The sequence below is a fragment of the Xiphias gladius genome, chromosome 18, assembly GCF_016859285.1.
Source record: "Xiphias gladius isolate SHS-SW01 ecotype Sanya breed wild chromosome 18, ASM1685928v1, whole genome shotgun sequence".
NCBI classification, from domain to species: Eukaryota; Metazoa; Chordata; class Actinopteri; order Istiophoriformes; family Xiphiidae; genus Xiphias; species Xiphias gladius.
In genome coordinates this window covers 20,083,095-20,100,198 of record NC_053417.1, presented here as the reverse complement: position 1 = coordinate 20,100,198, position 17,104 = coordinate 20,083,095, and the positions used below count along the sequence as shown (strand labels likewise).

The window sequence follows — 17,104 nt, the reverse complement described above, 5'->3', positions numbered from 1 at the left end:
TCATTCACCGTAATGAAGATCATAAAGCATCTGAATTATTTATACACGAAATGGAGCTCCTGGTTTAGATCTGTTCTAATGGTCTGACGCCACATCAGAACCCAGAACAACAATAAATACGGCAGTGTTTTATCTGGAGCTTTACGACCTTTTAGTAATACCGTAAGGATTTTAAAAGAGGGGGGTAAACACTTGCAGCAAGATATACACTTCACTATGACCGCCAAGCCTCACCTTTACCTCCACTAAAGCCTCAGCCTGTATTTATCAGGTCGGATGTGTTCTCTCAGTTGAGGAGGCAGAAAGACAGAGGCACAGGCAGACAAACAAAGTCTGAACAAAGGTGAAAGAATACAGAGCAGCGGATGTGTTTAGATTCAGTGGAAGAAAAAAAGAGGATATCTGGGGGAAAAAAAGGAATCGGAAGACAGGTGTGAAGAGAGGAAAAAGGAGAGGGAGAGCATCTTGGGTATTTAAAAGCATTCATTCATTCTTGAGCTGGGCTTGATCAGCGCAGAGGGGTCTTAACTCTGGACAGGACTGAACTAGAAGGTAGCTGCAGGCAATGATTACAGCAGCTACTACACAGGCAATACCCCATCATTTAGAACATGCTTTTTGTTCATGTGGTTGTTATTACTGAGGAACTTCCGCGGATAGAGTCAGTCAGTTTTCCTCTATTTATTACTGATTAGGTCATCTATGTTCCTACGTCAGAGCTGGTCATAGAATAGAAAACTACTTTTTCCTTTCGAGGCTGCTGCCACATGCCTTCAGATAAATTCAGATTCTTTACCCATCAGTAAACCGTACAGAGCAATTATCCTTTCTCCCAATAAGCTGCAGTTCTGCATCCCTCTTGGTCCTGGCTGACTGCTCCACTTTCACTTTCTCAACCTGACATAAACACCCTTCCTGCTTTCACCTCTCACTGCGGCAGAGCACTCTACAAAAAACAGTCATGTGAAGATAATAAGCAGGAGAGCAGTTGAAACAAAAGCGCCAAAAGACATTACAATAGTAACAGCAGCCACAAAACAAGGTATATTTTTCACAGTCGGTTTCCTTTCATAATAGATCCCTACACAGCAGCTTGGGAGAAGATGTAAGAGGAGGACTTTGGAAAATAACTGACTGAAAGAGAAGGGTGGAATATAAAAGGAAAAAGAACATTTAAAAAACTCGGAGAATTTGGGAATATTATCCTGCCCCATTTGTTAAGTTTTATTTTTCATTTTGTAGTAATATTTTAAAGCTGAAACAATTAATCTATTATATAGCCAAGCAATAAGAAATGATACTGAGATTGACATTTAGATCGCCAATAGTAACATAAACCTCAATCTTGATATGGTTCCATTAGATTTGTGGGGTTTTTTCGTTTGTTTGTTTGTTTTCTTAAGAATTGTGACCAGGACAAATTTTACAGTTAAAAAAAAAAAAATCAATTTGATAGTGCCCGCTGGTGAACACAATATGTAATGTATGTTTCTAAATGACCTCATATCTAAGTTTGTCATTTCTGTACTGCAATATCCTTATCATTTGACATAAATGCCCACACTGATATATTCGCAATAAGCTTAACCTGTGCGAAATGCCAAAAGTCCTCTTATTTCAGCCTCTCCAATTTGCTTGTTTTGTGTTTTATAGTATATATCTGTAAATTAAATATACTTCAATTCTGGAGTGTTAGTTGGACAACAAGCAGTCTGGGAAATTGTAATGAGCCTTTTTCCAGTATTTTATGACATTTCATAGACCGAACGCTAATTGATTTATCAAGAAAACGGTCTGCAGATTAATCGATAATGAAGAAAATTTGTTAGTTGCAGCCCTAGCATTCAAGCACGCAAACATGCGAGGACATAAACAACGTAAAAAAGCAAGCTGCTCATGCACATAAACACACTCAGTTGCATCCACACAACCACACCAGACAAAACTCCTGTGGTGTATAATGGTAACATCCATCTTGTCTGGTGTTAAATCCCCATAATTTAACTGGGTTGGAGATGAACAGTGTTTACTCACGGGTGAAGCCTCCGAGTCACATTAACAGAAACATTTCGCTGTCCAAGGTGCTGAATCCCACAGCCAATGGAATTTCATCCCTAATTTGTTTCCATTACCACGTGGAGCAGTGTTAGAATCCAAGTTTGGGCAAATCCTGGGACGTCTTTTATTTTATTTTTTTTATTTTTTTTAAATAAAACATATGCAGTTTGGTCAGTTCAATTAAGCTAGCAGAAACAATCAGTCAACAAATAAATTAGTCAATGGGCAAAAAAAATTCATCAGCAACGATTCTGACAATTGTCGCAGTTGTTTAATCAAAGAAAAATGGTGAATATTCTCTGACTCCACAGCAAATATTCTCTGGATTTTCATATGTGAAGATTTTCTGCTTTTTTGTGTATTATAATTCAAATATCATTTTCGACTGTTGGTTGAACAAAAATATGATATTTGAAGACCTTGGGCTCTCAGAACTTGTGATGGGCATTTTTCACTATGTTTGACATTTCATTAACTAAACAATTAATGGAGGATAAAAAACTATTTGGTGGATAAAAAACTATCACAAAAATGATCAACTCATCTGTGCATTAGAGGTTGTCTCCTCTGAAAAGCTTGCTAAAACAAAAACTTTGCTAAAAAGATGAAACTTCCCTTTGATTTTAGTAATCTTTTTTTCTGCAATTACTGCATTGTATGTGTTTGAAGGGGTTTTGTACAAAACTATAACAAGAAGTAATTTTGAAAAACGTTTGTGGTCAGTTATCTTTAATAAAAAAAAAATAAATTAATTTAAAAAAAATCATGCAGTGGCAAAATCCAGTGAGACAAGTTTTCCTTTGTGTTCCAAACATCTGGATGAGCTGGCTATTCCCCTCTAATGGTAGTGAACAGTTTTTGGGCATATTGTTTTAGTTCTAAGCGCATTTACTCTACACTCCCTCTGCTTAGCAGGCTTAGAGGCAGAATCATCTTAACCAGCAATACCAACAACTGTATCATTAGTTAACTACATTGACTCAAATATGCACATTCAGGCACGCTATAAAAGCTAAGCTATCACAGTGTCTGTGGAGCAATATAGCTGATAAAATGCTACTTGATATTGTTTTGTTGCTAGGGTAGGAGGCAGAGGAAAAAGGCAGACTGCAAGAAAGAGCATATCTATCTATCTATCTATACATATACATATCTATATATTTCTATATCTATATCAATATATCTATATCTATATATATAGACACACACACACACACACACACACACACACACACACACACACACACACACACACACACACACACACACACACACACACACACACACACACACACACACACACACACACACACAGATAGATAGATAGATAGATAGATAGATAGATAGATATGTGAGCAGTCACACCGTGCCAGGTGTCAGTCATCACTCCTGTGGAGCTGGTCGCCAGACCCCAGCAGCCAAATAAACAGGAAAGTGGTCTTTAGGCTCGGGGCCGTCACAATGAAAGAGGGGTTAAGAAAAATATAAGAGAGAAGTTCCTATTCAAGTCGGTCCCTGGGGTATATTTCTGCTATTACAGCCTAGCAGCGGCTCTGCTTGCTCTGAATGTGACTGGTCGTCCCCTGAGATCGCCCCAACCCTGGCATTAAGCATAGTAGTAGCACAGTCTCTGTGAACAACACGGCTGCACCAAAGCTACCTCATTAATTTCTAATGCCGTCTTTAAATCAGTTTACAAAGTCTGCAGGAATTACTGAAACTTTTAGACAATGACAGCATCTAACCAATGTCTGAGAATAACACAGGCTTAAAATAACTGGTCTGCAATAACTGAATGCAAGTCACATTTTCTTTTTGCAACAGATGTTTCTCCGGAATAATGCTATAGCTACAAACACTTTCTATAGTCAAAGCTTTATTTCAAATCTTCCAATATGCTCATTCTAAACATCTAAAACAAGTGGAGCGGTTCAGCATACTGCAGGGTATGGCACAGCACCTCACAAATGGCATAATAATTAATATTTCACTTCCTCCCTTCCTTTTAGTGCCACACAAACAAAAATACAGCCACAGAGATCAATCACTCGCCGAGAGCGTCACACAGCCACATTGTTTCAGTGGAGAATAATTACCCAACATTTTTTGGCATTTCTCTTCAGATACAATGTGAAAAATGTTATTTTCTAGCGACTCAGTGGTGTACACTGCATACCACATAACTTCAACATCCTTGGTTAAAACCTGGCCCAGGACCTTTGTCCTGTCATGTCAAGAGAGCTTCCTGTCTTGCTAAAGGAAATAACGTCCAAAAACAAGTCATGCATCGCAAAAAAAACAGCTGGAACCAAGAACCTTTACGATAACTGTTTGCTTTCAGTTTGAGTTATGTAGCGATGCACTGCATAACTCAAAAAAAATTGAATATTACCAATCATTTAACATTTTTTATGTGCGAGTACAGGTGTGAGTGTGTGTGCGCATGTGACCCTTGCGTTGAGGGCCTGCATTCAATGTTTCAATGTTTGCGCTGCCCACTCACATCCATTGTCATCCTGCAAACTGGCCAGATATGTAGAAGAAGCAAGACCAAGATAAGGACTAAAGTGCCACTAGTGTTTGACACTGGTAATATTCTCGAAACAGTGGGAAAGCTCAGCAGAAATAAACTTGTGTAATTTAATGATTACCTCTGGAGCCCAGTAATAAAGCAATCGTCTGAAATAAATCTGCAAAGTCAAAATGATGAGGTATGTGATGGGGGGGCATGTTCACTTGCACTGTCATCATTTGTTCATTAGTTGATTGCAACAGTGTGTCTGTGTGAGAGGGGTAAGCCTAAACGGAAGCAAACAGCTTAGCTGGAGAGGAAAATAATCAACCTCTGATCACTGCCATCATCTTGTTTACAGTCATGATCCATTTAACCCATTAGCTTTCAGCTGTGCTTGAAAATTACTTACAGAGGAGCAATCAGACACACACACACACAAATAGAGAGAGCACAAATGAGTGAGGTATTAATCAGCGAGAAATAGCCAATTCCACATTTCTGCAATTTTACCAAAGTCTAAAAACAACCCACAGATGTTCTTACTCATCAAAAACTTCTGAGCACTGCTCTTTAAAAATAGAACACACAGTATTCCCACTGTGCACTGGGATTTTATTTTTGGGCTGCACATGAGCCAAAAGTGGGCTATGGATTAGGCGCACATTGCTTTTTGATGATGAAGCACACAGCACTACGAGGCGTCTTTGAAACTCTCCCCAGCCCTTTGAAGCCCCCCAAGTCTGTCCCACCGATGCGACTGCGCGCTCATCTCTCCTCATTTGTTGAGAGGCTCTCTCAAGCTCCAAACTCAGCACAGGCTGATGGGTGAGCAGCGATGAAGGGTCATATTTGCAGGGATCATATTTCTTTAAGGCTAAGCTTAATGATCTCCTCTTACACTGCATTTGGCTGCTGGAGTTCATTGTATACATCAGGAAAACAACACTGCAGTACCAGAAGTGCTGTGTCATAAAAAGCCGATGATTGGAGACCAGCTGCTGAGGCTCAAAGTATTAGGATACAGCAAAGTTTGCAACTGTCAAGCTGTTACAAACAATACATCTGCCACAGAAATGCTAATGAGCAGGGCACTGACATGAGCTGTGATGACTTTGAAGCATTAACAAGGCAGGAGCAAGACAAGGAAAGCATTCTCTGCCCTGGCGATGGAAATGCTGCGGTGCGCGTGGAACAAACTAAACATTAAGGATGTAATCATAAAAATAACATCTTACTGTACCCAAATGAAGCCGACTTCCACTTGCGGCAGGGGACGACTCTTCTGCAGCCTGCAGACACTGACCTCCCAGGATTCTCTGTGACTTCGACAGGTAGGGAGGCATGTCTCCTACAGAGGGGCAAACTGTATTACAACAGGATACGATTCCCAGACTGTTGACATAGAAGGGCAGATAATAAAGAAACCTTTCAATGTGAAGTGACACACATAGTCCACATAAATATCATCCATTTTCCCTCACAGGGTTCCCAATGGGGGTTTGTGACTTTGGTGTTTTTACCTCTGTGTACTTTGTTTTTCACTATTTTAGAATAGTACTGTATCGTATTTCTGTCATATCATACATGTTGCTAATCAGCTAATATGAAATTCTGAGTTGCAACTTCTTCTTAGTAACAGAGCAGTCTTTACAAGAAAGATCATATCAAAGGGTCCTAAACATGATAGGATTTCAACCACTAACGACAGAGTATTACCAAAGTGCACACCACAAAACACAATACTACTAATGTCACATGAAAGCAAAGCTGAGTTGAGCTTGTAAATAGGTAAAATATACGACTTAAAAGATCTGACCAGATCAGTGTTTGTGTATTTGCTGCTGGTTTCCATGGCTTTAAGCACAGCCTGACTTGCAGACTTGTTAAGACTTAAATCTTGCTTGAGATGCATACCAGTAACTTATTACAGTAAATATCAGGCTTAGTAAACTTTTGTTACATTATTAATAGACAGCCTGCAGATGAAACCAACAGAATGATTTAAGAACCTTCCTGCATTTGTGTGACATCAGAAAAAAAACTTTGGAAAAGTTAACATATTTTTACTGCCTAAGTTTTTAGTACTTAATAGTATACTAAGTATACTTCCATGTGCACTCATGATTATTGCACTTGATATATTGATATATCAATGTATTGTACTTGTTATTGTACTTAATCATTTATTTTTGATGTACTAACATGATAGATAATAATTTGTACAACTTTACATAAACTGGAATACGCTTAAGTGCACATGACTGTGCTATTTTGAGACACCATTAGGTTGTAATTAGCAGTAAAGTACACTTTTTGTACTAACGGTGACTTTTTTACCACGTACTTTGCGTATATTTGAATTATATAACCTAATATATTTCGGACAACTTTAAATATTCATCAAATATGTTATAAGAGTCTCTTAGTTAGATTTTGTTATCAAAAATAATTGTTCATGTTTTTTGAATCTGTGACCTTTGGCAGGCACAAAGAAAAACAAAACAAAGAAACAGACCACTTGTAAAAGTAGCTCAAGAGATGCAAACAATTTAGGGAGAAAAGTAGACAATCTGGATGATCGAAGAAAAGAAAGGGTAACACATGGGGTAAGTTTCTTTATAGTGTCTGTGCGACTTCATACTTTGCCCTCAATGTAATGCAGTTAAAGCTGTTTTGTCCTTCTCTGATCATTGTTCAGAAATTACTCATCTCCTTCCCCTGGATACCATTTCTGTAGAGACATTTCTTTCTCATCTCTGTTGTTTGTTAAGGTTTCCACTGAGCCACGCCACCTTTGCTTGTCCCACGACAGGACAGGCACAGTTTTCAGGCTGTCGACTTGCAGTCAAACACCAACAACGTACCTTGCTCTCTCATGGGGATGAGGTCTTCATCAAAAAACATAAAGCTACACCTGGGTCGATGCCGAGCGCCATCAAACGTATAATGATAGTCCAACAGGTAAACTCTAAATGTAGATATATTAAAAAGGAATAACTGCTGATTGTCCAGTCAAATAAAACCATATTCCAAATATTGCATAAGATTCGAGTTCCAGGCACCGTTTTGTAGAAGCATTTGTACCAAAAAGAATTTTCATTATCCTTAATTCTGTAACACAGCTTGTACTCAGCCTCTGTATTAAAAAAAGTCATTCACTGAGGCCCTGTGTAATATCAGTGGCTAATTGTGTCATGGCTGCTGCTATTTGCTGCTGTTTCGGCATAATGAATTATTAATTTCCAAAATGCTAATGTCTATGCTCTGACTGAGTTGGGAGCTGTGAACCTTGAATTAGTCAGAATTTTCTTCATGTCTGCCATTAGTTACTCTGATAGTGCTGCAGAGTTTAAGACCTTGTTTCAGACCCGTCAGTGCAATGACTCATGCAAAAATATCCACAGTTGATTAAAAAAAATGGCAGTTCTTTTCCAGCAGGGAGAGATGCTCTACGACTAAACCATGTCCATTTGAACCATTGTCTTTGCTTTCTTTCACCAAACACTGCACACACCCTGTGTTTTGCTTATTCCCTATAGAGGGAAGGTGTTTTCTGAACAATGACCTCAAATTCAGTTTGCTCAGTCAAAAGGGGACCCGCACAAGGACAAAGATGGCAGGTTCGGTGTCCTACTCATCTAAGTTAAGCATCGCTCTCCATAGCAACAAGAGATGGCGAAGGACACAAGAGAAGATGATAGGGGCTGGCTGAGGGTGAGATACAGCACTAGACCAGTTCTGAAACACAGCACTGTCACCTCTTGTCCCTGCGGGAAAAAAAATATCAATTCAACTGTCCTGACACATACTGTCACTGCATTTGGGGGACCGGCCAGCTTTTTAAGAGACATATCTGTGTGAATTAAACACAGTTCAGTCCACACATTGTGCTGTTTTAGAAAAATGTCCTGCCTGCAGGTAGAAAACTGCAGTTATATAGTGATTCCAGCATACCTCATCTGTTAGAAGCAAAAGATGTCGCTTGAGTGCAATCCCATTTAAAAGTGTATAGTAATTCCTCTAGTGTGTCATTGTGCTTTATAAATGATCCCACAATTCTTTTGCATTAAATACAACTATGATATGGCCTGAATTAATGTTTAAATTGATTGGAAACACTTTGCTTATTAGCGTTCTTTCGGGAGGTTTTACCCTCCAAACCAACAGCACAGCAAAGCTTTATTCTCTTCATTGTCATCTCTACAATGGGGGGGGGGCTTTAGTATCCCTGCCTCTCTTTTCCTCAACTATCTGTGGATTATCATAGGGAAATAAAAGCTGCAGTCAGTCTACTTCCAGTCAGTCACTATACCGTACTGCAGTTCTTTGACCAGCTACACTGGCCTTCGTATGTCTGGGACCAAACATTTTCAATTTAAAAAAAAAAAAAAAAAGACAGAAAATGCTCTGATCAGACGGCCCACAGTCGATATATCATCTCAAATCACATGATATTTCAACTGGCCCCTCGGCTCTCAGACACTCCAAATAAAACACGTGCCATCCATCACAATACACTAGCTATTAAACAGGTACAAATAACAAGAGCACAAATGGACTTTTAAAAACTGTTCAGCAGCAGACAAAAGCACTTTCGTCCCCCCCTTGCATTGCAATTGGTGTGATAAAGTGTGATATTGGTGTGATAAAAATACTCCTCAACTGTGGGCTTTTGTCACGTGCTGGTGTGGGTTTATGAATGAGCGCTGTACAAAAGTGCACCAGGGAGTGGGAGAACATCCTTATCATCAGATATTCACTGAAGAACAATCCAATAAGCGCAGGTCACTGGGGCTGCTGAGTGCCTGCCTGCCTGCCTATCTCACCCAGGTTCTAATCACATCTGAATGAAGCCCTCCATTCTGATTAGAGAACAGCAGACCAATTAAACACCGCCATGTTGTTATTCCTCTCTCATTAGCCACAGAGTGTGTATGAGAATAATCCTCCCATTACCAACAGGGCCAATCTCTCTCTCCATACACACAGACACAGACACACACAGACACAGTCACACACAGACACACACAGACACAGTCACACACACACACACACACAAACCTCTATCAAACCAGTGCAAACCAATCCTTCGGGAGCAGGGCTTATTTATTTATAGCGCCTATGCCAAGTTCAGTGGCTTTTTCATTATTAATGATAATGAAACCTACCAAGCCATGTAACACAAAATTTAAAAAAAAAACAGCCCGGCTCAGTTGTGTCATATTAACAGGGTGAGAGAGGTAAGTGACTGTAAGTCTGCTGTGTGTTGTCAGCAGAATGCTGTGCTGGCAGTTGTAGTGATTTTAAACAGCTTTCAGCTCCGATACAAAAACAGAACTTGGTGCCAAGATAAACTCTGTGACTGATTCACAGTAAATTCAGAGAGAAGAGTATTCAAAAAAACATACACCAGACTTCAGACAGAAAAAAAAAAATCAAATTCATAGTAAATGACCCAGCTCTGCCCCAAAATTTAATGGGTTCTTCTCTGGACCATGTTCCCTCCCTCCACCAAGTTCAGCGCAAATTGTTTCCGTACTTTCTGTGTAACCCTGCTGACAAGTAAACCAACAAACAGACACGGGTGAAAACATGACCCCACTGGCGAAGGTGAAAATTCACAGTAACGGTCACAGCAAACTGAAACTGGCTTCTGCTTCATTTTAAAGAGACGCTACTGAATATTTACAGAGATATTTATACTATATCCATATCACAGGGAAAGCATTAGAGGCATTAGCATCCAGTAAGTTTTCACTGTGGCTAACTGCTCCATGCAGTGTAATGAAGCTTAGTATGGAAGCAAGGAAAGGCCATAATAATTTGAATTTTATAAGCAACTGAATACCAAATTGTGAAATTTAACCACTACTGAATACTTAACATTGAAATTAGAAACCATAGCCTTGAAATATTTTACTTTGAAACCTTTATATCTCTTTATGAGGTTTGAAAGTTCCAGGTCATTTCAAGTTTTGCAATTGCACAATTGAAGTGTGCGGGATTTCAACTCGGTAATCTGAACTTCTTTTCCTTGGATCATATGACTGACAGAACGTAACCTGACAGCACAAAAGTCTGACTGGTTCCACTCAGGCCCAATGGCTTATTGTTGGCAGCCCAGCTATTCAAGATTGAATATTTCATATTGAGTTTTCTGTATTTCACTAATCCAATGTGAGCAACTTGTTGTTTTTTTTTGTTTGTTTTTTACTACTTACTTTTTTATTGCTTGTCCTGAATTTTTAGATCTGAAAATTACTGACTAAATCTGAACTGATTATACTATATTTAATAGTTGATACCTGTATTTTCTATCCGAATTTATGAAGAAAAAAAATGCTTAATATCAGCTTTTGAAATTGCACAACTTGAAATTACCTACTGGCAATTTCAAAGAGGAATTCAAACCACATAAATCAAGTGAAGTATTTCAATGCTAAAAATTCAGCGATATTTTCATTTCAACATCAAGTAGTGTTTACATTTCACAATTAGGTATCCAGTTCCTCATAAGCTTAAAATCTTATGACCTTTCTTTGCTTCCATAAGTAGCCACAAGATATAGTGTGGGAGCAGGAGCAGAATTCATCCATGTACACAGGACAAGCTAAACTTACCTGGTTATTAGTGTATTTCCTAAAAATATGGGCCTGTTCTTTTTTTAATAGTATGTTTTTATTGAATGCAGCTTTGTTGTGGAACCACTTTGCTGATAAAATCTAACAAGAGCTCTCACTGCTGTGCTACCTGCTCTTGTGGTGGACTGTGAAGTGCAATAATCACTGAGAGCTCTTGGTGCATCCCCAGCTGATCAGCCAGTTTCAGATGAAACAAAGCCCCAGACTTCCATATAAATAATAATTTGGCAAATTGAAAAGTAGATGGGGAGACAACTTTTTAATTAAAATAATTTACAAAAAAGGCCGATTTATTTTCACCTATAAAATGCATTTGTCAGAATAGTTTTAAAAGCCACCATTTATTTAAGTATTTCCTGATTTTTAATTAAAAAAAAAAAAATTTATAACTCACCCTTTTATTATCCAATTACATATAATTTAATAAATTTGCATATAGAAATTTTTATGTGCAGCCTTTCTAATTTGATAGAGTTGTGTCAGATTACTACAGTATCACCAACTGCACCTGACATAATGGGAGATGATCCACTCTTGTCTGATGTCTTGAAGCTTTTTGCTGAATTGCAGGATCCGCGCCATCATGTCTGTCTGCAATCAGCAATTCAATTTAAAAATGTCACAGCTTTTGCATCAAACCCATGTATGAAGCTGCCAACAAGTCACATGACCCAAACTGAGCTGGTAGAGATGTGCACTTGAAGACTGAACCTTAGCTCATACTGAAACAATCACAGAAACCATGTTGGCACGCCAGCTTCATATTAATTAGGGGAAGATTCTAGGAACTGTGGCCAAATTCACAACAAAAAACGGCATGCAGAGGGCTGCTGCCGTTTGGGAGGTTTCCAACCACATCAAAGCATCATTTTGGTGAGATGGGACTGTTTGCCCCCGAAGCCCTGCCCTGCATTTCTAACCGCTACGCTTGTACATCCTACCATCAGCAGCACTAGCTAGGGCCGAGAGAGCTATGGAAAACAATAACCATCATGATGATAAAAAGATTTTCTGATGATATCAATATACTCAGAAATAATAATATATCTGTTAATGAAGGGAAAAGAAAATAACCCAGATAATGTTCTTTGCATTGGACTTAACGCTAATAGAAATTTCTTTTGCAGCTGGCATGCTAAACTATTTTAGAAATCTGACACTTGTCATGGACACATGAATCATCACAAAAATCATTACAACCATTAACTCATGTCATACCAATTTTAACCACAACAGGTGTCAGCCACATCATGGTGCCCCACTTGAGTCAATCTTCAAGGGTGAAAAAAGGACAAGAAACTAACACTTTTGTTTGTCCATCATGTTCTCCAATAAATATTTTTTGGCAGTTTTCAACTATCAACAGTGGGAGACTGAATGCCAGTGACAGCAGGGGAACTGATTGTGCAAGCGTAATGTTTAAAATTTGCCAGTGTGAAAAAACACTTACATTATTGAAAGCTCAGTTGTTTAGTATTTTAGAAAATCTCTCTATTGTCCACAAGTAATTTCACCGGAAGCAAAGTTTTGTAACTAAAAACACGTTGACTTTTAAATCTTCACATTACATTCGTTACAGCATTCAAATGTCTTGAGTGAAATGAATATTTGGCAGCCATACCTACACTATTACAGAAAATGTTAAAAATTGATTAGATCTTTTTATTCAACTGATTGTATATAGTAGATATTAAATTTTGATATAACCTATTTTCTGCGCCAGTGTTTTTTCTTGGCACACTACTGTTGGTGGAGACAGACAAACTTCAAATCTCATAATCTTGCGTGCATACACACACGCATGCACGCATGCACATTTACTTGAATGGTACAAAGACAAATACTGCCACACATCTCCAGGCTGTGACCCTTTGGATTTGCTTCAAATTTGTAATGGGACATTTAAATTAGAAGAGAAACAGCCTGGGGAGCAGCACAGACAGTAGAGCACCTAAGGAGAAGAACTGACATGGCCTTGAAGATTTTCACTAAAACACGGGACAGGCTTTGCTTCGCTCTCTTCAACTTGTCTAGACACTGTCGGGTCCTTAATACACAGTGCTACAGAGGGAGAGGAAGAGGCTGTTTGGATCCCATGGCGAGGCATCCCTAAAGAGAGAAACTGCAGATAAGGAGTGTGTTTACCAGTGAGAGAAGCACATCTACTCTCTACATGCCAGCCATATTTCTTAGCTCAGCAAGGATGGATTCACATTACAGTTTTAAATCAGCCCACATCTTAACTCTGCCAGCAGAGACACTCCAGCCACTCGAGTTCAAACAGCCAACGAGCTAACAACAGCGGAATCTGACCTTGGACTCAACATAAAATCTCTTCTTTTCCTCCAGATTGAATTATCCCCAACCCCCACAAGAGGCACAACATCAGGCCTAATCCCACAGACAGAGGAAAACCTCACTCTGAATAGCACCATGATCCTTGGTTATTCGTCATTACACACTCAGATCAAAAGACTTTCATAACACCGTGTCTGCACCAAAGCATCCTCTAAAGCAATATGACCTTTCCCCCAAAAGGCACGGGATTTAGAAAGTGTTTTAGGAGAGAATATTCACGGGCAGATGTACAATCCTGAGTAAATGAAGACAGAGTACATTATTCGAGCTGGACATACCTGACCATTCTGGAGGTGTCACAATCAGACCTGAAAGACAGAAAAACACTGGTTCAATGATTTTGTTGACCACATAGAAATATGGATGCTGCAGTACGGCAGTAACATAAAACGCCTAGTGTAGCACCCCTTAAAACTTAAGGGGATCTAACTGGTCTCCTAAAAAATATACTGATACTGAATATTGATATTCCACTGAGTGTGTCAAAATGTGTCCTGTGCCAATGCAGTGCGTATTATAAATACAAAGCATCTTGTCCTTGCAGATACAAAACACTTTCTTTATTATCTGCTGCTACAGCATTGCTGGTATTGTTTTCACCCTGTGAGTCTGTGAGTCTGTGTGTGTGTGTGTGTGTGTGTGTGTGTGTGACTCCCGTGTTTATACTGTATGTTATGTAACACAGGATTTCATTAAAAGAAAAGTGGAAATGGAAATTCAGACTGGGGAAATACACTTTTTGAACCCGTGGCTCCTTCCACATCATAACCTTATTTTTTCATGCTGATTCACTGTCACGCTATCAGGACTTATATAGTTAAGGTTACTTAAGGTCACTATTACATTGCAGTGGTACAATAAAGTGCAATAAAGTGGCTCACTTTACTTGGATATATAGGGATTTTTTGGGGATATATTTTACAATAAACCTTTTTTTTTTCTGAAAACACGATACATCGTGTACCACATGTAAAACACATCAAAGCATCGGTCTGATGCATCTTAGGCTCTGTGTATGTATTCACATATTTGCTGTTATACGCTCCGTGCTCTCCATTTCGGTCATGAAATTTCACAGGCACTTTTAGAAACACACTGCAGTAAATGGCTTTGCGACAGCTAGGGAAGCACTATTTACACCACTGAAATAAAATGTACCCTGCTCTGTGAACCATAGCACTTTGGAGCAGTAAAACGACTGCATGGCTGCATCAGGTCAAATTTATAAACTCCCTTGTTGCCTCTTTTCAGATGAAGAAAGCAATGAGGTATTCACGGTGAAAAGACAATACAGTGACTGACTATACCATAAGGTACTGTTGCTGCAAAGGTTCTTCTGAAAAAGGGGTGTACTGTTCAGATTTTTTGTTGAGTTGGCTTGAGGAAATAATGATCCCCTCCATTGCATAATGCTTTTCCCAGTTCTCTGTTGGCTGGGTGATCTCTCTCTCTCTCTCTCTCATATCAGTCTTAGTTACTTTACTTGTTTGTTTTCTTTTCTGTTAGCTGTGCAGCTTTCTCTTTAATCCAGAATCTCCTGCATTACTTAAACATCTGCTTGAGATTATCTGGTTTATCAGCAAAGATGTTCAAGCACCCTTTAATTATTCCGTAAAGCACGGAACAAACTTGAAACCACTGGTGCTCTCATTAGAGCATGCCCCTTTATGACTGAGGTGAAAACTAAAGCCGGGTCAATATAATGCCGTGGTAGGATGAGATTCATTGACAAACATGCTGCAGTCCGGATCCAATGGCAATTACTGAAGCTATCGATTGCTGTGTATATAATGCATCACTGAAAAATATGATCACACCAAAACCATATTTCACAAATTGTTTGCTGAATGATATATCCACCTTTGAAGGTGTTACCCACCCAGCATGGCCGGCCAGACATCCTCAGAGCAAACCACAGCTAAGAAGAAGTGGTTGGAACCCTGGACAGCTCCTCTGTCCCGCAGAAAGGCAACTACTGTCTGGGTCATGCCTAGATTATTTTTAGTACCTTCTGCAAGAGTGTCACACCTGTACAGAAGACAGCTCAAAACTCTGTCATCAGTCACTGCTATTCAAGTAGAACTTCATCACTTTATTCCCTCCATTTCAGAGCCACTGGCTTGTTAAGTTGAGGCTAGAGGTGACCACAGAGGCATACTTCACTTTTACTTATCCTCTTTTCCTCATGAAATTTGTAACACCCATAGTACCGCAATTTGCGTGAGTTGCTGCTTTGAGTGAAACAGAATCAATAGACCTCTAGGAGTTGTACTTATTAGATTTGAGTTAAATTGCTACACATTTGGTTGAACTTTAGAACATAGTAAGTTAAGGCAAAATTAAAAACATCTCTTTCAGAATGTATGATTATTTTTGACATGCACATTTGATGAAGTACTAATTAATTCTGCTCGCAGTCTAGACGAGGCTCATTTGTCTAGTCATGAAATGAATGAGTTCCACATCTTATTGCTTTATCTAAGCAGAATATATCATCCTTATAATGATGGCAATGTGATTGGAAATAGGATTGCAAGTTAAACTGTTTATCTTGTGCATTGCGCATAAAACACTGGCTAGTGAGGTTCACTCAGGTGCATTCCCACAGCCTTTTAAATAATGCATGAAACACCAAATCCCATTGGAGGTATCATTCCACAGGAAGGCCTTGACAAGCTGTGAGATTGGTTTCTCCCATGGTGGCCGACAGAGAAGCCAAAAAACCAGTGGCAGAATTAAAACTTCAACCCAGCCGCTTCCTTAAACCAAATCTTGCCCTTCTGTCTTTATTGTCATGTCTGTATCTTCAGTCTGCCCTTTACCTTAGTGCAGGCGTGGGTGTGTGTGTGTGTGTGTGTGTGTGTGTGTGTGTGTATGTGTATGTGTCTGTGTGTGTGTGTGTCTGCGTGTGTGTCTGTGTGTGTGTGTCTGTGTGTGTGTGTGGTATATATTTGTGCTTTTTTTCCCCCCCTGTGCCTCAAATTTACAGTTGGTTGCAATGAGTTCTGCCTGTTTCCTGTTGTGAGAGAGGAAACAGACAGAGGGCACACCCGGGCAGAAAATGCTGAATCAGAGTTTATCAATCTGCCTTTTTGCAAGAGTAAGTGCAACTGGACACGACTGCAGAAATGCACCAGTCTGCTCATTTAATCATAGCTCCATGCCTCGCTTCAAATGAACTGGAACATCATATACTGTAGGCCGCACAGCTGCAGTGATTCACACATCACCAGCTTGCTGCCCATGCATCCCTGTTCTGAATGTGTTTGAAACCTATTTTTGGTATAACAATTTCTATAATTTCAAATACAGTACCGTGTATCATAAAGGCTTGGACATTTTCCCTTATGATGTTTTACTTTCCTCGCCTACCTCAGGAAAGACCTGCTCCAATGTAATTATAAACCCATTATTTGTTTTTCTCTGTAAAATATTGAGTATTGTTAAGCCACAAAGAAATGGCTTCTAGCACTTCAACACATTACTGCCGTTATTATGGTAATAAGAAAATAAGCAGAATGCTAAAGCAATA

The 17,104-nt window shown here is 39.2% G+C and overlaps 1 protein-coding gene across 3 annotated transcripts in view; it reads right to left on the bottom strand.

Moving 5' to 3' along the window:
- The window catches only part of LOC120803431 (IQ motif and SEC7 domain-containing protein 1-like), a 94,417-nt gene that overhangs the window by 62,222 nt on the left and 15,091 nt on the right, over positions 1-17,104 (bottom strand). For 2 of the 3 annotated variants that reach the window (XM_040151869.1, XM_040151875.1), the window contains exons 2-3: positions 13,851-13,880; positions 5,814-5,921 (exon numbers count right to left, since the gene is read on the bottom strand). In XM_040151869.1, the coding sequence (XP_040007803.1) occupies positions 5,814-5,921; positions 13,851-13,880 (138 nt within the window). The remainder of the gene's footprint in view (positions 1-5,813; positions 5,922-13,850; positions 13,881-17,104) is intronic. The other variant, XM_040151870.1, reaches the window with a different exon arrangement.